At 38.9% G+C, this 24051-nt stretch overlaps 2 protein-coding genes across 10 annotated transcripts in view; both read left to right on the top strand.

The window, feature by feature from the left end:
* Positions 1-12114, top strand: part of atp11c (ATPase phospholipid transporting 11C) — an 81319-nt gene extending 69205 nt beyond the window's left edge. For 3 of the 9 annotated variants that reach the window (XM_067386911.1, XM_067386929.1, XM_067386980.1), the window contains 6 exons: positions 233-360; positions 444-579; positions 1015-1080; positions 1178-1281; positions 2015-2171; positions 5896-12114. In XM_067386911.1, coding sequence (XP_067243012.1) covers positions 233-360; positions 444-579; positions 1015-1080; positions 1178-1281; positions 2015-2171; positions 5896-6000 — 696 coding nt within the window. In that variant the 3' untranslated portion in view covers positions 6001-12114. Of the gene's footprint in view, positions 1-232; positions 361-443; positions 580-1014; positions 1081-1177; positions 1282-2014; positions 2172-2728 lie in introns of all 9 variants that reach the window. The other 6 variants (XM_067386920.1, XM_067386938.1, XM_067386973.1 and 3 more) reach the window with 6 other exon arrangements.
* Positions 12115-15266: 3152 nt separating this feature from the next.
* The window catches only part of mcf2a (MCF.2 cell line derived transforming sequence a), a 35192-nt gene continuing 26407 nt past the window's right edge, over positions 15267-24051 (top strand). The window contains exon 1 of the mRNA XM_067386886.1: positions 15267-15360. Within this exon, the coding sequence (XP_067242987.1) occupies positions 15267-15360 (94 nt within the window). The remainder of the gene's footprint in view (positions 15361-24051) is intronic.

Raw genomic sequence — 24051 nt, 5'->3', positions numbered from 1 at the left:
GTCCTGTCACTTCTGCCATCAATAATAATAAATAGAAAGAGCTCTTAACTGCTCAAAAGTCTCAGCTGTGATTTCCTATAATTGGTCTAATGGATTTTCACATCACATTTTCGACCATTGCATGGAGCCACATAGTCAGTTTCCCTCTTTTTGTTGTGTGCATATGTGTGATGTCCTTTACGTGGTATTAACCTCCCCGGTGCCCCGTCCTTTCCCTCGCTCCCCTTCCCAGCCCCTGTACGACGCAGCCTATCTGACGATGTACAACATCTGCTTCACCTCCATGCCCATTCTGGCCTACAGCCTGCTGGAACAGCACATATCCATAGAGATTCTGCTGGTCAACGCCTCCCTCTACAGGTGCCAGTCTGCACTGCACTCTTCTGCTTATTTAAGTTGTACCATGCTGTTGCTGATGTACTGTGTTTTTATCCTTCTTACAGAGAAATAGCCAAGAATGCCATGTTACGCTGGCGTCCCTTCCTCTACTGGACAGTGTTAGGACTTTTTCAGGGTCTCCTGTTCTTCTTTGGTGTCCGTTTTCTGTTCAGCAATCCAGCACTGCAGGATAATGGGCAGGTTAGAGCTTTTTTGTTTTTTTAAAGTTGGCATGAAATGGAAGTCACAGTAGTCTTTTCTTCCCTATTGTGACGTGTCCGGGTGAGTTGTCTTCTTGAACAAAAAAAAAAGTTGGATGGGACTTGATTTTGTATATCAGGAGTTGATTGACTTGTTGCTGTTTGCTTTTGCTGTTGCGGTGAGTGACAGGTTGTCCTGCCTTTGTGCCAGTAAATGTCGTCAGAGTAGAGAAGAGATGTTAAAAAAGGGAAGGGGAAGTTATTTTAATTAAAGGTTATGGGGGCACCTGAATTAAAAACAGCAAAGAGAAGTCATTTAAAATAAATAGTCGTGTTCCATTAAAAATATAAGAATTGTCCATTTTGATTTCATGGTGACTAAATTGTCTGAATGAAAAAGTGGGAACTGCATTTGATTTACTCCTTCCTCTAACAGGTCTTCGGAAATTGGTCTTATGGAACAATTGTCTTTACAGTTCTTGTTTTCACTGTCACATTGAAGGTTGGTGGCTTGATTAGTTTATCTCAAACATCTAAGCTATAAAAAAATGTATCTCAGATCTTCATTTGTCAGAGACTGACTGATTTCCCTCTCCCAGCTGGCTTTAGATACACGGCATTGGACATGGATCAACCATTTTGTGATCTGGGGCTCATTGGCCTTTTATGTTTTCTTCAGTTTCTTCTGGGGAGGCATCATTTGGTGAGGAAACGTTAAAGTCGGAAAAGCCTATTCTTCTCTATTGTGATGTATATCCGAAAAGAAAAATATATAAAGTAAATCTGAAGCTAGAAAAAATGGGCGCGCTTGATTTTGTCCATCACAAATTGATTGGATCGTTGTTGTTTGCTAATTTCTGCAGTTTAATAATTTAGAAAAAACTGAAATATACCATAAAAAATAAGAATTTTACATTTTGTACATTTGTACAATGGTATATTTTATGGTGACTTAAAATTCAGATGTTGCTGTCAACTAATAATATATTTATTTCGATTAATCAGTTCTTTCATGGTTACATTATATGTAAATATTGCATATATAATAATAGCATACTTTAGTACTACATTAATAATAAAAAAAACAACTTGAAGTAAAAAAAACTAAAACAAAAAAACAACTTAAAGTATTTAATTTTTCAGCTTCTTTTTAAGCTGATATATTTGTAGTTAAAAAGGATGCAAATAACTTCAACATTCCATCTGAGTTTGATTTATATATATTGAATGAATAAAGAGTGCATTTCTTTACTGATTCAGACTACAGATTAACATGTGGTCCACTAGGGACTTTTTTGTGCTGCAGCTCTGATTTTACAATATAGTTATCATTAAAGATAAATTAAAAATAAATAAACAAACACATTTAATCGCATGAGTTAACTTGTCCTACTCTCGTTTTCTCTTTCCTTCCTTCTCTCTCTCTTATTTTCTAGGCCGTTTTTGAAGCAGCAGCGTTTGTACTTTGTGTTTGCTAACATGCTGAGTTCAGTGTCTGCCTGGCTGGTTATCATCATCCTCATTCTCCTCAGTCTGCTGCCAGAGATCCTTTTGGTGGTCCTCCGCAAGCCCAGAGGCCCCCATTCACGACAGGTATACTTCTCCCTCCCGTTTTTTTCTCCTCTCTGACTTTCTCAATTCGTAATTTCTACCATATCCATCCTGTTCTTTTATTCTCCCTGATTTACCTATTCTTCTGTTCTTTCATCTTATACTGTGTCCTAACCAGGCATGACATGACGCAGTCACAGCCAATTAGAAGATATTTGATGTTCAATTCACAGTTATGTTGACCAGGATTTTAGAACCAGTGTAGGCAGGCAAAAACGCACTGTTGCTTGGTGTGGTCACGGCTGGTTAGCACATAAACTCTGATTTACATGGTACAGAGATAGCTTTTATCGTTTGTTGCTTTATCATGTCACACCTGGTTAGGACACGGAGTCACATTTTTCTTTGAACCCAGCAATACTCCCCTGCCTTTGGTAAATCTGTATCCCCAGCCTTATTTTACCTTTTAGGATCTTACATTTTTCATTCTTAATCTTCTCAGGTTACTTCTCAGGTGTCCCTTTTCTTTACTTCCCCTGACTGTCATGAATTATAGCACTGACTTTTTTTTCCTAACAGAACTCTTGTTTTGTTTCAAGGCTCTGAACAGTTTGGATTGTTGAGGTTGGTCAAAGAGACAGGAAGTCAATCAGTCTAATTGTTACAATCACTCTTATTCGATGTCCTATCTTTCTCTCCTGTAGCTTTTTGTCCCCTGTATCGCTCTGATTTAAATGACCTTTATTCCATTAGTCAAGCACAAATACTTCCATCACTTTGTGTTGCTGTCAGTGGCTACCCAACCAGTTAACATGTACCACAGTTAGAGTCAATAAACAATAATTAGACCCCTCCAGTCATTTGAATTATTTAAAGGAAGTGAGCACACGCGCTGTAGGCAGTCGCTAATGTTTGTGACACTAGTTAAGCAGCCTTTCAGGCCAGAGATGGGCATACGGTGCTAATCTGCCCCCTGCTTCCTCACAGGTAGGTGCCGCGTCCTTTCCAAGAATGCCACATGTCAATTAAAACTGCCAATGGGGAGAAAAGGGAATGGTCACGTCTTATGTACTCGATGTAATAATGAAATGATTTATTTAATTGACAACTTTAAAAATGGTTTTATAATTATAGCCTAATGAGCTCCGATAGATGAGAAACATGGTCTTTATTTCCCATTGTAACTTGTAAAATGATAGTGTGTGTAGAGGTTATATCACAAGTTAATTTGTATTACAGGTCCCTAGAAAAAAAGAAAAACGTAATTACTCTATTACACTCTATTAATAAATTTTTAAAGCAATTTATTAATGACTGCAGCTTGTAAAAAAAAAAAAAAAAATTCTTTGCAGTTCAGACTTTAACCCAGCACCATTTACATATGACATAGTCACATCGTCAACTATTATTGAAAATTAATGAGAATTAAACAACAATGCTAATTATTATAGAAAATGTTACGGTCACAGGTGTGTGTTTATTAACATTTTACTACAGAAAAAAATTGCAGCTCATCAATTCAGAATTCAAAACACCATTCAAAAGTTTGGGGTCAGTAAGATTTTTTTGAAAGAAGCTAATACTTTATTTAGACAATAAATTGATCAAAAGTGACCATAATAAAAATTTTAATGTTATAAAAGATTTCTATTTTTAAATAAAGGCTGTTCTTTTTAAATTTCTATTCATCAAATAATTGTGGCAAAAAAGTATCACGGTTACCACAAAAAAAAAAAAAAAAAATCAACATTGATAATAAGAATTCAAACTTCAAAAATTAAACTTTACCATTATAGGAACAACTAACATTTTAAAATATATTCAAATAGAAAACAATTATTTGAAATTGTAATAGTACTTCACAATAATACTATTTTTACTGTGTTTTTGATCATATAAAAGCAGCCTTGGTGAGCAGAAGACACTTCTTCCAAAAACATAAAAAAAAGTCTTACTAACCCCAGACTTTTGAATGGTAGTTTATGAGTTTTTAAAAATGTATTAAAATTCCTTAGAGTTTAATATTCTGTCCTGCAGACCATAAATGTCTCATGTGATTCATGTGGCAAGCCATTTCTACCAGGAGAGTTAGTCTGTTTTATAACTCAAAGAAAGCCCAGTTACTCATTTATGCTGAGCTGAACTTTCTGCTGAATCAAACAGCTCATAGTCAGGATTCCAGTTACTGGAGCTTTTCACTTGAATATGCCATATTGTGTTTCTGCCACATTTCTCTTGTTTCTCTATCTCTACCCCATAACTTTATTCCCACCCTTTCTTACCCTTGATCTTCTTTTAATTTTCCTGTCCTCTTTGGTCTCTTGCCCACCTATGTGCTGTGCCGTAGATGAAACGACGTCTTCCTTCCTCTGGAACATCCACTATCTTCATGCTGTCGCAGACTGCTAGCACTCACAGCTTTTCCTGGAGTGACTGAGGTCTCTCTGCCTGTTCCTCTTTTGCTTTTTGTCTCACTGTCCCTCCTTTTGGGTTGCCTGTCTGTATCTTCAGTGTCCTGCCTGCTGTCTCTCCACCCATTTGTCTCTGCTCCCTCTTTGTGAGGAGTTGTTCTTTGCTAGCTCAAATGTGTTTGTCGCGGGCTCTGGGTTTGGATTGTCAGTCAAACGGTGTACCATGGTGGCATTTTTATAAGTGGGCGTTTGTCTTGAGGCGTTGCACAAGAATTGTCCCCAAAAGCTGAGCTGTGGTGGTGGTGGGTGGTCCTCAGTGCGCGTCTGTAAGGGCTGCAGGGTATGATGGGGATTCCTTTGGCTGCCTTTTCCAGGTGCCTGCTGTCTCTGCATGCCCAGCCAGGAGAATGCAGCACACAAACACAGGGTTTCCTGCATGCGTGCTCGGTATAACCTACATCGCTCCCCACCCAAACCACTGTGACTTTATGGGTGCATTTGTGCGGGTTGATTCAGAGCGAGATTTTGTGTGTTTGTGAGAGAGAGTGTTTGTCTTCTTAGTGTTGGGGATCAGAAAAAAAGATGAAAGAACAAGGCATTTTATTATTTTTAAAATAATAATGTGATATGCAATTATTAAATATATATAAATAATGTAATATGCAATTCAAAAGGCAATTTTAATTAAGTAAAATTAAAGTATTTTCATGATTAAACATGAATACACCATAATGCGATCATTCTTTTTATTTTTAGGATTTCAAATGAATAGCTAAATACAGTACAATAGTACTCTGGGTTCCAATTAGAATGTTACCTAAATGTGGTATAATATACACTCCCTGTTCAAAAGTTTGGTGCTGAATAAAAGTTGAATCCTTGCTGAATAAAAGTATTAATTTCTTAGAAAAAAATCGCACTGACCCCAATCCTTTAAACGGTAGTGTAGTTAGGATCAATTATTTGGCACTACTTCAATTCATTCATTAAGGAACTGGAATCAGTTAGTGGAATCGGAACCCATCCCTGTTCTTTGAGGGTTTATTTTGTGAGTTTGTTTGAGTGTTGGCTGACTTTTGTTTGGGTCATATTCACAATTTAGCACAACTGAGAGAGGGATTATGTTAGAAAAATGGCCATTTTGATTTCTTCCATGAAAGCTAATCTGTATGGAAACTCTGGAAACACATTATTGTGCCCTCAAATATGAAATCTCATAATTATAAACATCCTTCACCGTGTTTTGTCTTATTTTTAAAGGAGGATTTACTGTACAGCAGTTTGAGTGTGTTTGAGTGAGTATGCGTGTGTGTCTGATCCATCGTGTTTAAGTGTCTTTCACCACCCCCTTTCAGAAAAAGCCGGTTCAGTCAAATGTTGTGGGCAGCCAGTCCTCTCAGTCTTCAGCCAGACCCCTGCTCATGAGAACCTTTTCAGACGAGTCCAATTCTGTCATATGAACAGGTACAAGACCCCAGACTTTACAATCAGAGCCCCAATTGAGTGCCTGACCTGGTCATCCTCAAGGGATTTGCCTCGTAGTCGGTGCAGTTTCTCCCCTTGGGTTCAGTCGGGCCCCCTCTGTGGGATGCTTTTAATTTCCTCTGAATTCTGCTGTGGAAATTCTCCCTACTTCAGGATGAACTCACATCGGTTGGCTGAAAAGACATTTAGTCTTTGACGTATCAAAGAAAAACAGTGCACTACAGCTCAACAGTTACTGCCCACTTTTTGTTCCATATTTTCCCATTGATTTTCTCCATAGAGATTTAAAATTCTGTGACTTAGAGATTTAAAATTGACAATTACAATTACAACATTTGATTTGAAGCAAAAAGTATTTGAAAATGTGAAAAAGACATAAAAAATGGACTGTGGACTTTGCAACTAATGTGTTTTATCAGAAAAAATCACTACTGTCTTTTATGCTTTAACACAACAAAAATCCCATACCAACTAGTAGGGGTATGATGAGACAAGACACAAAATTGAGTTCACGAAAACGAGACGGGACGAGATTTTTACACGGTATTTTTAAGAAATCCTGCATGACTAGAAAAATAGTCTACAGGAGCATTTGAAACATTTTAACTAATTATCTTGTAATGAATGTCATTTCAGTTCTACTTTCGGAGTAAAAGACAACAATATACAAGCACTGTAAAAGGTTTTGCCACAAACTGAACTGACTGGCTTCTCTGCTGTATGATTTCATATGAGTCTCTTCAGACCTTACTGTACAGGAATTATGAGTTTCTACAACTTTTGACCTCCAAACTGAACTCCTTTCCACAAATTGAACGTAGAAATGAATAACAGTTTTCTCTTAGTCTTATTAAGTGCAACTACAATCAAAGTACTCTCAATATACAATATTCAAAGTGCAAATAGATACAAAGTTTCTCGTCAGATAATCATCTTTTCTCTTTGGAGATTTTTAATGGGATTTTTGCTGTGGCATTTTATATAAAAAAAAAATATCAAGAATTACAGGACATGACCCTGTGGTTTTTAATATACCTAATAATATATTTAATATGTGATGCTACTATAATAATAGACCACAGTGCAGTACTGTTGGCTGTAAGAAATCAAAAGCCGAGGGGGGAAAAATTATTTAATGAATGAATGAATATTAAATGATCCTTTCAGCCTGCCAGGGGAAGCTCCGCCCCTCATTATGCCTTGCATGTGCTCCTCAAGTAACTTGTGATTGGGTCCTTATTAACTGACTAAACCAGTTTTCTGTCGTGTTGTTGTGGTTAATCTCATTTATTTGTGTGTGAATGACAACATAAGTGTGGTTGTTTTGTGTAGTACTTTAATACTTTGACATGAAACCGCCGTGTCATGTTGGTCTTACTGTCTTTTGTTGTGATGGGTATTTTGTGTAGTGTGGTAGTTTGTAATTTTGGAATCTTTTTATTTTGATTTTTTTGTGACTATCGAAGTTGGCCGTCTAACCTTCTTATGACATCATTTTGGTTCCAGTGATTGTTCACTTGCAATATTGCTTCGCATTTTGCATGCTGACATGCATGTTTTGCATGTTTTTCTGTGCCTGAAGCTTTTGGGGTCAATTGGTGATGGTTGTAATAAAATATTAGTGAGGCTGTATTTAGAAAGTACTCACCAGCATTAAACTTGCTCTTCTGTTCTTCTCAGCTGTCAGAGGAATCCTCAACTGATACAGACAGGTAAAGTGCTATAAATATGATCTAAGGAATGTTCTGGGTTCAACACAAATTGATCTTGTATATCGTCTGTGTGTAAATCCACCCAAAGGAATTGTGGCCCGAAGTTCACCAGACAACTCATTGAACAATTTTGGTTACTTTATAGGACAAATAACACATTTTAAATGTCTACATTTTGTAGACTTCCATTGGTAGTTGCTAATGCATTTTTAAGTGCAAATTCATGGGTGTTAAAGTTTTTGGCAAAAGGGACCACCACAGCCCTTTTTCTCTATTTTCTCTAATCATGTAGCACTGATTTCTGAAAATATTTTGCCCTTCTACTGCATATACAGCCCAGTTTTAATAAAAGCCCATTTTGCCAGTGGTGAATTACCACTTTAAAGGGTTAGTTCACCCAAAAATTAATTACTACCCTCATTTCGTTCCAAACCTACAAGTCCTTCGTTCATCTTCAGAACACAAATTAAGAAATTTTTGATAAAATCCAATAGCTCAGTGAGGCCTCCATTGCCAGCAAGATAATTAACACTTTCAGATGCCCAGAAAGCTACTAAAGACATATTTAAAACAGTTCATGTGAATACAGTGGTTCAACCTTAAAGGTGCCCTAGATTCAAGATTTGAATTTACCGTGGCATAGTTCAGTACATGGAAAAGACATACATTGAGTTTCAAACTCCATTGCTTTCTCTTTCTTATGTAAATCTCATTTGTTTAAAAGACTTCCGGAAAACACATGGATCTCAACATAACACCGACTGTTAAGTAACAGTCGGGGTGTACGCCCCAATATTTGCATATGCCAGCCCATGTTCCCAACATTATGAAAGGCATTAGACAAGGGCAGCCAGTAACGTCTGGATCTGCACAGGTGAATCAACAGACTAGGTAAACAAGAACAACAGTGAAAATGGCAGATGGAGCAATAATAACTGACATGATCCATGGTAACATGATATTTTTAGTGATATTTGTAAATTGTCTTTCTAAATGTTTCGTTAGCATGTTGCTAATGTACTGTTAAATGTGGTTAAAGTTACCATCGTTTCTTACTGAATTCACGGAGACAAGAGCCATCACTATTTTCATTATTAAACACTTGCAGTCTGTATAATTCATAAACACAACTTCATTCTTTATAAATCTCTCCAACAGTGTAGCATTAGCCGTTAGCCACGGAGCACAGCCTCAAATTCATAGAGAATCAAATATAAACATCAAAATAAATACTGTACTCAAATAATTCGGAGCATGCATACAGCATGCATGATGAACATCTTGTAAAGATCCATTTGAGGGTTGTATTAGCTGTGTGAACTTTGTAAATGTGCTGTAATATAATCGAGAGCTCGTGTGGCAGGGAGCACGCGAATTAAAGGGGTGGCGCGCTGAAAAAATCAGTGCATAGTTAATGATGCCCCAAAATAGGCAGTTAAAAAAATTAATTAAAAAAAAATCTATGTGGTATTTTGAGCTGAAACTTCACAGACACATTCAGGGGACACTTTAGACTTACATTACATCTTGTGAAAAAGCATTCTTGGGCACCTTTAATGTTATGAAGCGACGAGAATACTTTTTGTGCGCCAAAAAAAAATAAAATAATGACTTTATTCAACATTTCTAGTGTTGGGTGATTTCAGAAGACGCTTTGAAGCTTTACGAATCTTTTGTTTCGAATCAGTGGTTTGGAGCATGTATCAAACTGCCAAAGTTAGGGTGTGGAACGACATGAGGGTGAGTAATTAATGACAGAATTTTCATTTTTGGGTGAACTAACCCTTTAATGTCTGAGGTGATTGACAGCATCCAAGACAGAGTACTTGTTTTAAATCCAGGACATTCCATAAACAAGGATTCACATCAGCGTTTTCATTTGGACTAATTATATGAGCGACGACCAGATCCTCCTGTGATTAGGATGGTCCTTCGGTGCAGATCAGTTTGATTATGGTTGGTGTTGTGTACAGAATTGTCTGGGTTTGGTTTGGTTAGTTTTGATGAATCAATCAAATAAGAGTTTAACACATTGTTGCTATTCAGACTTTAATCAGATCTATCCTCTTCATCTGTTAAATACATTTTTTCCATGTGTGCTAAACAGATTTGTGTGGTGATTTTATTTATTTACTTTATTTCTTGTACACCATAGATGGCTGCTGTCACACCCCTCTCCTACAAGCATCTAAAGGAGCGTTACTGATGGGCACGGACAGCCTTGGGTTAAGACTACTGATGGGACCCTCTTCCAGGGTCACTGCCCTTCCTCCTGCCTGTTTAAATGAAACATGACAATGGAACCACCTTAAACTGCTCTGTCATGTACTTCTTTCAAAGCCTCTCATCCCAGAACGATTCCACAGGAACTACGTTTTCACAACATTTTTCGCCCTGCCCTACTGCCATACTCTCATATTCAGCCCTACCGGGATAAACGTGTCGCTGGATAAGTCGTCCGTAGCACTCAACTGCTGCAGAATGTACCGACATCCCTGCTCCTCCTTATTGGTTCTCTTGCATGATTCCCCCCCAGAAAATACCTTTTTCCACCGTCAACATGCTCGCTAGTTGTCTTTACTTTGTTGGCAGACAGTTGGCCCCTTTTGTGATTGGTTAGCAGGTGTGATCACAAACCCAAATCGTAGTTTAGAGTTTTGTAATATGTAGCTGTTCGAGATCCCTAAATGTGAGCTCTCTCTAAGATGCTGCACTGAGGGCACTGACCCTATGGGTATAAAAGCTGCCTTTCAACAACTTGCTGTTTGTTCGACCACATGGAGTTCTGGGATATCCCACGGTGCCCAACAACTCTGTACATGTACGTGTGTGTGTGAGAAATCGAAAATCACTTACAGATTTTCTTCAGATATTTCTTATGACGTACTGTCACAGTTTTCAATGTTACTCTTTGTTGAAACGGGGATCAGTTTACAGTTGGATTATAAATTTAAGAAATGTACTAGTGAAAAAGTGTGGAAATTGTTGCTTGATGCCAAAAAAAAAAAAAAAAAGTGGGCGACCGTCTCTCTTCAGTTTTTTTTCTTGAAGGTGAATTGTCCGTGGTAACGGCACATGCTAAGATTAGTTCTCAATGCAAAGTTAATTGCGTATTTCAGAGTGAGCCTCACTATTGAGCTGTTAATGACGTTTATATTGAATGTGTCGGCTCTACATACCAGGCCAGTGCTCAAAAACACACTTTAACGTCCACATGCACGCATTTCACTTTTTTGAGGTAATTGAATGAATCACTTAAAAGGGGTGGAGCTTAGGTCAGTGAAATAGGAGTTGTAGGTCCAATGCCTATTGAAACCTATGTCTGCCCTCTAGTGGTTAGGAGGGAATGGATCTTATTTCAACTTTTTTCACTTATGAATACATTCCATTTCTATGTGCCATGATTTCAATCACCTTTTAGAGTATAATTGAATTATTTTGTTCTTTACTATGTGATTCTTTTTGACATATTTATTGTACTTTGTAATTATACTCACAATTTTTATATTTTTGTCCGAGGTATTTTCTTTCTTTGCTTAAATTGTTAATCATTATCAGCTTGTGCCAATTGTTTTTTTTTTTTTTCCTTGCCTGTGCAATCCGCTGTTGAACAGATTGGGTTTCTATATCCTGTAAGCCTGAGCAGACCCTGTAGACCAGCAGCTCTGGGCTCTTTCTCTGATCAGAGATCAGTCTGATAGATCCTCCACTAATATATGGTGTGAATGCAGCTAAAATCTCTGTGTCCCTTTAATATGAACGATCTATTCCGTTCTTCTTTCTGCTTGTAACCCAAAATGGGTGTTAAAAGAGCCACTGTCTTTCCTGATAATGTTAATCTCCTAAAACAATGCCATATGAAAAATGCCCCATTCCAGCTTCAACTATCTTCAAGTGTGCGTGTGTGTGGATTATCCAAGGGAAAGTGGTGTGTGTTTAGACCTCTGACTGTGTCATGATGCTAAGCATCTTAAGCTCAGCTCCAAATCTTGGGCCAGGCTTAAATCAGCTGTATCACAGCCCTGCATAGCCACCAGGCCTTTTAATTTCTGATTACATCATGAATCAGCTTTCCAGAGAAATTATATCAGAGCTCTATTTACATTTGCTTTTCAGCTAGACTGGTAAGGCCAGTTTTTTTTCTCTCTGTGCATGTATGACCACTAATGCCACCACTGGACTGAACCCTGGTGAGCACATACACACTCACCAAGATGAAGACATTCATGTGTTTGTTCAGCTCAGTTTGAGAGGGGTAAATGGAACTTGCCTGCAATGTTTGAAATTTCCAAACAGACCTTTAAATTACTTCAGAGATGCTATTTTCAAAGCTTATGATAATTCTTGGATTCTCATGTTGCCTGAATATATATATATATATATATATATATATATATATATATATATATATATATATATATATATATATATATATATATATATATATATATATGAAATTATTTGATTGTATTTTTAATGAAACTTTTTGAGCCAATTTTGTAATAAAAAGAAAATATTCAAAAAAAAAACAAAAAAAAACAGCCGAGAAAGGCAGCCTGATTGTGGAGCGTGAGGCAGGGCTGAGGTGTGTTGCTGTGAAATGAAACGGGCACTAACTCAGTCAGCCCTACTCCCTCCATCTTGTCCCTCAGGCTCCAGCTGATCTGAATGTACCTCTTAAGACCAGTCTGTTTCAAACTTTTCTTTAATAAAAGCTGTTTTGAAAGAAGACATTTGTGTCTAAAGCTACCTTTTTTGCGATGTCTCTTACATGTTGACTTTTTTTTTTGTAATGTTTGTAATTGCTATACATGCAATTTATAGGGCTTCAAAGTGATTAAAACCACATTAAATTATTTGTTTAAATTACATTACTCACCCTCATGTCGTTTCATCCCCGTAAGACCTTCGTTTATCTTCAGAACACAAATTAAGATATTTTTGATAAAATACGATGGCTCACTGAGGCCTCTATTGGCAGCAAGATAATGAACACTTTCAGATGCCCATTTAAAACAGTTCGTGTGACTAAAGTGGTTCAACCTTAAGCCTGATTTATACTCGATGCGTCCGCGAGTTCTCTTGGATGCGGAAGTGCACGCGAACCCATTTCGCTTGCTGGTGTGCACGGCAAATTTTGTAACTTTACACGCGGCTCTGCATTAGAAGATCCACGAATGCGAGGCGAATCTGGCCAAGCATGGACGTCTCACCACACCGGCACCCAGTTTGCGTGTCTAAGTTAGTTGCTTACATTTACAAAATGTGCCAACAATACCTGAAATTATCCCTTTTAACGAAAATAAAGCTCCATTTTTAATAAAAATGTTCATGAGACTAAATTAAAATGTTTTTTGAAATTAGAAAATATTGTTAATTTAGTTTTATACATGTTCTCATATCCATATATTTTGTTCTTGTGTCACAAGTAATAATCTCAAGGTTTACAGGGTTTTACACTTCTTTTTGTAGTGTGGTTATGGTGAAGTTACTAGAATAAACATTGTCATGTGTACCTTACTACTCACCATTGCTTCCTGCTGATTTAGAGAACAATTTCTCCGAGTCGGCCCTTGTAGTTTCAAAGAATAGAAGAACGGTGCGGAGTCAGACGAAAGTATAAATCCAGCTTTAATGTTATGAAGCAACGATAATACTATTTGAGCGTCAAAAAAACAAAATAAGGACTTTATTCAACAATATAGTGATGAGCGATTTCAAAACACTGCTTCATGAAGCTTCGAAGCTTTACGAATCTTGTTTCGATTCAGTGGTTCGGAGCGTGCATCATACCCCCCCAGTGGTGAACCATTGAATTTTCGAAACACATGACGTAACGAAGCCTCATTTACTGAAATCACATGACTTTGACAGTTTGTTACGCTCCAAACCACTGATTCGAAACAAAAGATTCGTAAAGCTTCGAAGCTTTGTGAAGCAGTGTTTTGAAATCGCCCATCACTAAATATTGTCGAATAAAGTCGATTATATATTTTTTTTTTGGCTCACAAAAAGTATTCTCGTCGCTTCAAAACATTGAGGTAGAACCACTGTAGTCAAATGACCTGTTTTAAATATGTCTTTAGTAGCTTTCTGGGCATCTGAAAGTGTTAATTATCTTGCTGTCAATGCAGGCCTCACTGACCCATCAGATTTTATCAAAAATATCTTAATTTGTGTTCCAAAGACAAACAAAGGTCTTACGGGTGTGGAACGACATAAGGGTGAGTAATTAATGACAGAATTTCCAAATCATTTTTGGGCGAACTAACCCTTTAATAAATAATAATAATAGTGTTATTATTATTTTTTATTGTGAATTTCAACTTTTATTCATGAACATTGTTTTATGTAGAAGTGTACATGAATATATACCTATATAATAATAATATATAACAAGAATAATATATATTTACATATTCATACATTTCTACCTAAATTCCTAAAAAAAAAAGTTAATGAATGAAACTTCATGATAATAAAAAACTTTATAATGATGATAACTTGTAAAATCTTGATAAAATTCTTGTCTGTGTTATTTTTGTGGTATTGTCATTTATTTGTCTTGAGATGTGAAAGTTAATCTCTTTTCTCCATCAGTTGCAGAGGGTGTACGTTATAAATAAAGACTGTAATGCCATAGACTATTTCAAACCAACAGTCTCTCATGGATATAAGATGTGGTTGTAGAAGCATAAATAGTGTGTTCATAGATAACAATGCCTCTTATTCATGTAGCTGTTTATCTGCAATTTTCCCACACGTCATACTTTTCTGTATTCTGAACAATGAAACTCCTTAGTCTCAGAAGAAAAAATAGTTTTGCTGTCAATAGTGATATTCAGAACAGCCTGCCTGTTTGTGTGTGTGTGTTTGTAAGGCTGAGAATGGGTGTAATACAGCATGCAGAAATGAGCAGTGAGGAAGCCACTGTCTATGAGGGAAAACTGACCAATGAGGAGGGTGGAGATCAGCAGGGGGCGGAGTCTAAACTCTACAGTGGAGAAAGTCAATGGGGAGGGAGTTGGCGGAGTGTCAAGAGTCTAACAGCGATGCAGATCTGACGCACTCTAACTCACAGGAGTTTGCAGCTGGATGGAGTGTGTGTGGTGTGTGTTTTAAGAAACCAGACCATCAGCACTGTGGACAGGAAACCCTTTTAATCCGATTCACTTTTGAGACAGGACCTCATCCTCTCTGCCCCTCCCTTATGTGTGTGTGGTTTCTGTAAGCTGAGATGTGATATTGCAGTGCCACTATCAGCTGCAGCAGGCTGTTTGCCATAGGTATTTCCAGATACGTTTTCCTCCAGCGGGGGGTCTGTCTCTGCTGCTGGAGTTTACGGATGCACTTTCTCCTGCTCAAGGTGACTTGGGGAGTTCATAGGCGTGTGTGGCAGCACAGAACTGAAGTGAAGCCTCAGCTTGGATCTCATCTGTGGAGGTAGTGAAATGAATCCTTGGTGGAGTGGGATGTGAGGGCCTGACAGGCCCAGAGTCAAGTCACTCCTCTCCGGGAACAGCCAGGGAATGGGCTCGGCCTCTCCTCAAGAGCCCCTGAAAGACATGGAGGGCTATTACAACCTTTTGCAGGCAAGCTCAGAGCTGGAGAGCACGCTGCAACGTGAGTATATGTCTTTAAAACTTCCACTTTTCCATAAAGATAGCAAGTTATCAGGATGTTCACTGGTGTTTTATGTAGTGTTACAAGGATTATGTATGCTATTTATAGGTTTGGCCATAACCTAGATTTGATGTTTGATAATCTGCTTGAAAGATGAGCAAGACTCAGTCTTTCCATAATGAAATGCATTTGGAATTCCAGAACCATATGTTGGAATTCTGCATGGATAAACATCTTTCTATTGAAAAACATAACGTTTTCCTGAAATCTCAATGTTAAGTGTTTTGATGGGCTGATACAGTAAGTTATCAGTTTATAATCATGCAATATGAATTTGGGACAGTAGTGAGATTGAAGGATGAAAATAGAAGTTGCACTGTCCATTTTACAAATAGGGCCCATTGAGGCACAGGAAGTGGAACACCAGTGTTATTAACCCCCTGCCCTGCTTTCTGGCTCTCAATTCGGCTTTAAACCCAGAGAATGATCTTCAGACTATGACTCAGCATCTTCATTTTAAGCCTCTGTGTTTTTCCTCAGGCGTCTCTTATATGCATTTAAAGGTCCAAGTCTGAATTACTCAATTCTGTTGTGTGTTATGCAATATTTACTTTATAATGCTTCAGATTCCTCAAAGTGATTGTAGCAGGATTAGCATTGGCAGCGTGGCTCGGGTCCTTGGCATCTGTCTCCATGTTGGTGTTGTTTTTACGAGTGCGAGCGTCAAGTCTGTGTTAAAGTAATGCTGTGGAAAGGTGTTTATTATGTTATAATGATGCAGTGTAATACGAGACAGTAGTCCCTTTCAGGCCGAGACAGGTTCACAACACCAACATTGTGAACACCTGTCTGGGCTTGGGTAACATCCATGCTAATGCATGCCAGAATCTGCTCAAAGAAAGTCAGCTGTTAGTATTCCTCAGTAAATATGACATATTAAGTTCATAATTATGATGGTGTATTTAAATTAAAGCTGAACTTGCTTTCTGAGTTTGCATTTTAAAGCTAGAGTGTTATTTTGAATGCTCTGTGTTGTTAATCCTCATATCTGAACTCTCAACCCTTCATTCCCACAACCACATTACATTAGATCTGGCTTTAAATTGTAAGATAAGATTAATTATTTATGATGTGCCCATATTTATATTAAACATAACTGCCCCAAAATTTATTTGGACATTTAAGCCACACTTAATAATTGATGAATGTCATAGATAAAATATTAAGCTAAGTGGCATCTGCGAACTGATGATGTTTGAGATTTTCTCACAGCTAAATCAATTGGATTTTTATTGAATGTACAGTATGGTTTTAAGTGAGGTGTAGTTCATCAGATTAAAGGGATAGTTATGGAGTCAAATTAATGCCTCAAAGTTTTGCACAAAAATAAAGTTTTGCAAAACACAAAAAAGAATTGAGCTATAAAAAAATGTTTTGCAAACAAAAATAAAGAATTGCAAAGGAAAATAAAATATTGAGCGGAAAAAAAATAAGTTTTGCAAACAAAAATAATAAATTGCAAAATAAAATAAAGTAGTGCAAAAATAAAAATATAATCAATTACAAAAATCAATGACAGCTGTAATCCTATTTTATCTTTGCCACATATTTTTCATGCTCAAACCTACTAAATCATTTGCAACGCTCATTTTATTCTGCGTTTCAGTCAAGTGTGCGCTCACGATGCCGGTTTTCTTTTGCGCTGCACTGTTCTGCGCGGATCTCTTTATGGCACTGGTTTGACGTGGGGGTGGAGTCAAGAAACGGGGGCACGCCCCCGCGAAATACATTGGAAGGGAACGTAATCGGCGACAGGTGAAATAATTCTTTGACATGGTGAAAAATAATGCATGGTTTGTTTTTGTTGGTTTGTTTAGCATATGTTGTCACCGATTACGACCCCCTCCAATGCATTTCTTATAGTAATATGACCCGTTGCGCTCTGTCTCACTGCCTGTATCCACTTTTGTGTCCTTAAACATTCGTTTTTTGGGGTCGACTGCTTATAAAAACGTATTTCTGTTTTTTTTTTAGCTTGTTAGCTGTACACCTTGTCACACAGCAGCTTTTAGGCATTGTTCTGTTTATTGTAATGAGTCAGAAAAGACAAGAAGGCAGCCTCACGCAATACAAAGTCAATGGAGACGGTTGGATTGTTTTTCCCCGGTGGGCGTGGTTTTCAGATTATAATAAATGCGCTCTGTCTCTATGCTTGATCTGATCTGGGTAGCGTTTCCCAAAAGCATCGTAAGCCTAAGTTGATCGTAGCTCAATTGGTTTCCCATACAAAAGCTTATGATGCTTTTGGGAAACGCTGCCCTGTTCTGTTGCGATCTGCGTCTCCTGCCGATGACGTATTTCGCGGGGGCGTGCCCCCGTTTCTTGACTCCACCCCCACGTCAAACCAGTGCCATAAAGAGATCCGCGCAGAACAGTGCAGCGCAAAAGAAAACCGGTATCGTAAGCGCACACTTGACTGAAACGCAGAATAAAATGAGCGTTGCAAATGATTTAGTAGGTTTGAGCATGAAAAATATGTGGCAAAGATAAAATAGGATTACAGCTGTCATTGATTTTTGTAATTGATTATATTTTTATTTTTGCACTACTTTATTTTATTTTGCAATTTATTATTTTTGTTTGCAAAACTTATTTTTTTTCCGCTCAATATTTTATTTTCCTTTGCAATTCTTTATTTTTGTTTGCAAAACATTTTTTTATAGCTCAATTCTTTTTTGTGTTTTACAAAACTTTATTTTTGTGCAAAACTTTAAGGCATTAATTTGACTCCATAGTTAGTTCACCCAAAAATGAAAATTCTGTCATCATTTACTCACTCTCAAGTTCCAAACTTGTGTAAATTTCTTTGTTCTGCTGAACACAAAGGAAGATATTTGTAACCAAACAGTTGTGGGGCACCATTGACTTTGATAGTATTTTTTCCCCCCATACTATGGAAGTCAATGGTGCCCCACAACTGTTTGGTTACAAATATCTTCCTTTGTGTTCAGCAGAACAAATACAGGTTTGGAACAACTTGAGGGTGAATAAATGATGACAGAATTTTCCTGGGTGAACTATGCCCTTAACCTCTAACATTTGCCTTATTTTTAAACAGAAACTTTTTGTGTAATGTTTTACTTGTAATATTTCCACTTGACTTGATATGTAATGCATTGATGTCCAAACAACTGTAAGTGTAACTAAAATACTTTTGGGCTTAGTGAATCTAAGCTTGTCACTGTCTGTGGTTTGGTGCTTTTCTAAATTTACAGTATAAAAGCTCAGGCAAATAATCCTCTTAACAATCAAGCCCATTTAGTAATATCTCAGATGATGTTTGTGAAACATTCAGAAATGGTTATTATTTACTCAGAGGTCATTTTATTATGTTTTTCGTACAGCACAGTTTGAATTAAAGAGATAGTTTCCCCCCAAAATTAAAATGATCCCACGATTTACTCACCCTCACCTTAGAGGATTAAGGATATTTTTAAATATTTTTCCAATTGTGTTTGTCTGAGAGAAGATAGTCATATACACCTAGGATGGGGTGTATATGACTATCTTCTTTCAGACAAACACAATTGGAGAAATATTAAAAATATCCTTAATCCTCTAAGGTTTATAATAGTTGTGAATGGGGGGCCCAAATTCTGAAGAAAAAAAATGCACCCATCTATAAAAAAATTAATCCATAGGACTCCAGGGTGTCTGTACACTATGCCACTACAGGGGGTGCACTACGCCATGATGTACAATATGTAGTATGTCATGTCATTGTGTAGAACGGCATTGTGTACTATGTCGTAGAAGTTAGTGCTTTTTGGACGTACGTCGAATGCATATGGCTGTCGCGCCGGAAGCTTGTTATTTTACTTTATAAAGTTTTAAATAAGGATACATGTCTTACACAAATGCATCAATTTGCCTTTATTAACCCCCTGGAGTCGTATGGATTAATTTTTTATGGATGGATGCATTTTTTTGTCTTCTGAATTTGGGCCCCCATTCACAACCATTACAAACCTTGGAGGACTAAGGATATTTTTAAATATATCTCTGATTGTGTTCGTCTGAAAGTACACAGTCATATACACCTAGGATGGCCTGAGGGTGAGTGAATCATGGAATAATTTTAATTTTTGGGTGAACTATCCCTTTAACAGCCTTTCTCAAAATGCATCTGTCACAGATTTGCAAGGCTCCAATACCAACCAAACCATTTCTTGTCCACTCCAGTGGACGTTCCAACCTACTACACCCCCTTCAGAGATGTATTTTGCCTAAAAAGGCTTCACAGTTGCCTCCACCCCGGCCATGGAACTTTGCCATCGACTTGATTACGGGTGAGCCAGTGCCCCGTGGAAAGATTTATCCGCTCTCTATCCCTGAGCAGATGGCCATGGAGGAGTACATCAAGGAGGCTTTACAACAAGGCTACATCCACCTTTCGACACCCCTTGCTACTTCGAATTTCTTCTTCGTGGCCAAGAAGGACAGAGGCTTACAGCGTTGTATTGACTACTGTGTCCTCAACAAGAAAACTGTGAAGTTTCGATACCCACTTTCCCTCGTCCCAATGGCACTGGAATAACTTTGCGGAGTCACTGTTTTCACCAAATTGGACCTCTGCAGTGCCTACAGCCTCATCCGGATACGTGAGGGGGACAGGTGTAAGACTTTGTGACTCCTACTGGTCACTATGAGTATCTTATGCCGTATGGATTGGTCAAGACCCCCTCCACATTCCAGGACTTTATGCATGAGGTGCTGTCTCAGCAGCAGGGGAATCCAGCCAGACTCTATCCATGCGCTGCCTTCTCTAAAAACTCACCCCGGCAGAGAGGAACTACAATAACATTAACAAAGAACTCTCAGCCTTCATGTTCGCACTTAAGGAGTGGAGGCATTGGTTGGAGGGTACACAACAGCCATTTACAGTACTGACTGATCACAAGAATCTAGAATATCGAAGAGATGCTAAGAGGTTAACTCCATGGCATTAGTTTTACCCATTTCAATTTCTCCATTTCTTATTGTCCAAGTACCAAAAATGTCAAAGCAGATGCTCTCTCCCGTGTTCATGCCCCAGAGGAGATCACAGACGAACCTGAGCCCATCTTGCCTTCCAACTTGATTGTGAGTCCCATTCAGTGGTCATGGGAACAGACCACCTCCTCCAATGCCTCCAAGCCAGCTCTGCCAGGGTGTCCACCAGGACATAAGTATGTTCCCAGTGCACAACACTCATCCATTCCATTCACACATTTCTGGGCCCTGACCACCCAGGGGCCAGTCGTACTCTCTCACTGCTGAAGGATCACTTCTGGTGGCCCAACATGGTTGGGATGTGAGAAGGTTTGTTCATGGCTTCTCTGACTGTGTCGTCTCAAAGAGACCACGCCACCTACCAGCAGGCAAGATCAATCAGCTGACTGTTCCCTATCGCCCGTGTACACACCTAGGAGTAGATTTCATTACTGACCTGCCCCCTTCAGATGGTAATACATGCATTCTAGTTGTTATTGACCGGTTTTCCAAATCCTGCCATTTGCTTCCCCTCGAAGGAAAATCCTTTGCAATGATGACTGCAGAACTCCTCTTCAATCATGTCTTCAGGTACACTGGAATCCCAGAGAACATAGTATCAGACCAGGCACCATCATTTACATCAAAGGTATGGAAAGCATTTTTTAACCTCCTAGGTGTGACCGTGAGTCTCTCGTATGGATATCATCCCCAATCGAATGGGCAGATGGAGAGAAAGAGCCATGAGTTTGGACGTTTACTGCAAACCTTCCGCCATGGCCACCAGAAGTCAATTCCTAGGCTGGGCCGAGTATGCACAGAATTCCCTCCGTCAACCTGCTACTGGACTCAGTCCCTTCCAGGGCCTACTCGGTTACCTTCTGTGTTCCCATGGTCCGGGAAACCATTGGATGTTGACTATTGGTTCTAAGAGAGTCAGAGGGTCTGGGACAGAGCATACCATCAGCTTTAGAGGGCAGTGTGACACCAAAAAATCCAAGCCAATGCCCAGCTCCAGTCTTCCAGCCCGGACAGAAGGTTTGGCTGTCCACCAGAGACATCAGGATCCACCTGCCCTGCAAGAGGCTTAGTCACAGATACATTGGCCGCTTTACCATCATCTGACAAGTCAGTCTTGTCACATATAAGCTTCAACTCCCTGCACATTACAGAATCCGTTCCTCATTCCATGTATCATTACTCAAGCCTCATCACCCCCCATTGATCCTGGAGGATGGAGCCGTGTACACTGTGAGAGAAATCCTGGACTCCCAGTGCCGTGGTGGTCAGCTGGAGTACCTTCTTTGATTGGAAAGGTTATGGCCCGGAGGAACACTCATGGGTCCCCAGAGACGATATCCTTGATCCCACCTTGCTAACAGCCTTCCGTGACTCTCACCCAGACCACCCAGCACCCCGGGGAAGAGGTCGACCAGCACAATGTTGGGGTCCTCACCCCTCAGGAGTGAGCCATGGAGGGAGGGGGGGATACTGTCATGGATTTGCTAGGCTCCAACACCAACCAGTCACAGCGCACATCCTCACCCGAGTACTGATCACACGCACCTGCAAGCCATCAGCACACTCATCATGACTGCTATGTATGCACACACCTCATCTACCTTCATTGTCCAGTCTTGTTCTTCCGAATTGGACTGCTTACCTGTACTCCAGCCAGACGCACAGTTGGCACGGGGGACAGGGTGGTCAGGACCCCCGCAGTTTTGAAAAGACAGAAATCGACCACCGCACTTTTGATAAGTGCTGCTTCAATCAGTCACAATATATCATCTTTTAGCTTAGGATATTTTCTTTCAAATGAGACCATTTTCACATTTCTGTGAGATTTTGTTCATAAATAATCAACTGTTTTGTCGCAGATGTGAACAGGAAATGTGCTCTCGAACGGAGAAACACACAATCTCCAAGCAATCCATCACAGCGTTTTAAGTTTTAGGACAGGTCAATGGTATATAAATCATGGCCGAACGTTAGCGTTTGTCAATCAAGCCAAACCGTCCATTTAGAAACCGAGAAATTTGACACTTTAAGGTAAGGAGGCTGATCTCTCCGGTTGACGCGCAAGGATTTGTAGTTTACGGACTGTTTTGATTTCGGTAATTACATCTAGAAAGTTAAAAGCATTGATGGCATCTATAAAAGAGATATCTAAAAGCGAAACAAAAGTTATTGCCTCGACCGGCGACACAGTGGGGAGGACGCATGAGAGGAGACATGCGCGTTTAATTGGTATGTGTATACTGTAATACTGCATTTACAAAGCTTATCAGTGGCACACACTTTGATGGCGAAAGTGAAAGTGCCCTTTCACATCGCGGTGTTCCCATTCATTCTGAACCTTGAGCTCCAGTCCATTGCAATTTAGGGCCCTGTTATACTTCATTTCCTGCATTCCTCTCAGCGAGCGCGCGAGCCTTTCAAAGAAACTCCTTTGCTCATGAGTCCGGAAAGACGCGTTCGGTATGCACACGTGCACCATCCGTGGTCATAACAATAACAATAACAGTCTCAACCCCCCCCCCCCCCCCCCCTCGGAATGCAGTTTGGTCCCCCCCACTTTGAAAATGTCTCCTGCGCCCCTGACTCCAGCGTATCTTCCCTTCCAACGTGCCTTAGGTATTTCTCTGTGTAAAGAAGATTACCATTCTCACGACAAGGTTTGGCCGCTTTTCCATTCGTCCCTCTTCACATCCACAATCTCTCGCATCGGTAAGAAAAGGACATTCAAGTTATTCATTCATCACTCTCTCTCCACATTCAAGATTCTGTTTATTCACCTGTATTTCTGTTTGCTCAAAGCTGCAAATAAACTGTTAATTCCATCTGTTTGTGCCTGAGTCTACTTTACGTAACAGGTTTAATGCATCATTAATTATACTTCAGCCTTTGTAAATAAAATATAATCACAACACAACAATTATGCAACACTGAAACTGACTTTTTTTTTTTTTTTTTTTTACTATTTTAATATACATTTTTACACTTTTCTCTGAATCTGAGCATATTTGTGACAAACCTGTCTCTTACAGAACCAAGTATGTATAGCTACTGAGTCTTAGATTTGTAAAGCAGTACTGGTTTATTTAGTGAGAAGCCTTAAAGACTGAACTACTGTACGCCAAGAACGATAACAATAACGGTAACTATATTGGTGTCCACACCAGCAGACGATGACGTTCTGTTCATTCTAAGCGCACACAGCAGTTTTGTTGCCTGTCGCTTTAAATGCATGAGCTCTTTAAAGCAGGATGGATTCTGATTGTCTGTCAATGGTTTTTATCATTCATCAGCTGAAAAAAAAAAAATCATTCTGAAAGTGATTTTTGACGGTATTGTTTCTCTGTGCTGTTATTGTAATAGTTGTGGTGGTGTGAACAGGCCTTTAGACATGCTCACATAGACGGAACCAGAATGTGTTTATTTTGCACATCTCTGAACACACCCTCAAGGGAGTGTAAGTTGTGGTTTTCTATCCATGTTGTTTTAGAAGGGTGATGCTGCCTAAAGTTAACAGTGTCAAGCCACATTGAACAAAAAACAATGATGAACAAAGTTACGTATTAGTCCCTTAACTGAAAATGCCTTAATATATTAATGAAATTAATTATGTTAATTATTAATCTTTTCACAGACTTTAAA

This window comes from Chanodichthys erythropterus, chromosome 1 (assembly GCF_024489055.1).
Source record: "Chanodichthys erythropterus isolate Z2021 chromosome 1, ASM2448905v1, whole genome shotgun sequence".
NCBI lineage: Eukaryota > Metazoa > Chordata > Actinopteri > Cypriniformes > Xenocyprididae > Chanodichthys > Chanodichthys erythropterus.
The sequence above is the reverse complement of the archived record's forward strand: the minus strand, read 5'-3'. Positions and strand labels throughout refer to the sequence as shown.